General features: G+C 59.2%; 1 protein-coding gene across 8 annotated transcripts in view; it reads left to right on the forward strand.

Annotated features, from left to right (window-relative positions):
- LOC102378080 (antimicrobial peptide NK-lysin-like) overlaps positions 1-931 on the forward strand; it is an 8,973-nt gene that overhangs the window by 5,397 nt on the left and 2,645 nt on the right. For 6 of the 8 annotated variants that reach the window (XM_014523435.2, XM_025212802.1, XM_006031206.3 and 3 more), the window contains one exon: positions 105-372. The exons of 1 other annotated variant lie outside the window; for it this stretch is intronic. In XM_014523435.2, coding sequence (XP_014378921.1) covers positions 327-372 — 46 coding nt within the window. In that variant the 5' untranslated portion in view covers positions 105-326. The remainder of the gene's footprint in view (positions 1-104; positions 373-931) is intronic. One more of the 8 variants, XM_014523434.2, reaches the window with a different exon arrangement.

Here is a 931-nt window from a genome sequence, read left to right on the forward strand (position 1 = left end):
TGCCCCCTGGCCCCAGGAGCAGGGCCCACAGAGGTTAGGAGAGCAGCCTCCTCCATGCCAGGCTGACCCCCTGAGCAGCTCTTGCTCTCTGTTCTCACCCCAAGGTTTTGTTCCCATCTGTGGTGAGCTCCCCAGCAGAGAGGTGTGAAGCCAGCCAGGAAGGAAGGGGAGGGGAAAGCCCCATTAGCTTTGAACACACCATTTTAGGGGCGCTCTGCTTTTCGGAGGCTCTGACTGGCCCAGCTGGACCCCCCTGCCTCCCACCCGGGAGCCTATAAAGGCAGCAAGGGAGAGTGCCCCTCCAGTGGCAGGACAGAGACACACCAATGGCTTTGGCACTGATCGTCCCCTTGGTCCTTGCTGTGGCCACAGGTAAGAAGTGAGGGCAGGGAGGCAGAGAGGGGCTGCTTTTCTGTTTCCCCCAGGGACGTGACCCCAGTGTCAGGCCATTGTGGGGAGCTGGGCAGGTGCCACAAGGGGCTTGAGCTGAGCTGAGAACTGAAATGTGCCCCTACTGCTCTTTTGGGGAAAGCGAAGGGCACAAATACTGCAGCCCTCCTTAAACAGGCACTGGGCACGACCAGTCCCGGAGCCTGCCAGGCTGGGTAGTGGGATCACAACTGGTTTGATACAGAACCATAATGTGCCTCGGTGCCGGCCAGGCCAGGGCTCAGCATTCACACCGGGGGGGACTCCAGTCCCTTCCACTCCTCCAGCCTGCACCAGACCAGCACGGTGCCTGTTAGGGGCTGCACCAGTGGCTCTCATCCAGGGCGCCCAGTCACCCGGGGTGCAGAAAGATCTTTTTAAGGATGCCTTGTAGTACTGGCGTGGTCAGGTGTGCAAACACCTACACCCGATTCACAGACAAATCCCCAAAATTTCCAATTGTATCCAGAGCATCAACACCATCCTGACCTGGCATGTCCTG

The sequence above is a fragment of the Alligator sinensis genome, unplaced genomic scaffold (genome assembly GCF_000455745.1).
Source record: "Alligator sinensis unplaced genomic scaffold, ASM45574v1 scaffold453_1, whole genome shotgun sequence".
Classification (NCBI taxonomy): domain Eukaryota; kingdom Metazoa; phylum Chordata; order Crocodylia; family Alligatoridae; genus Alligator; species Alligator sinensis.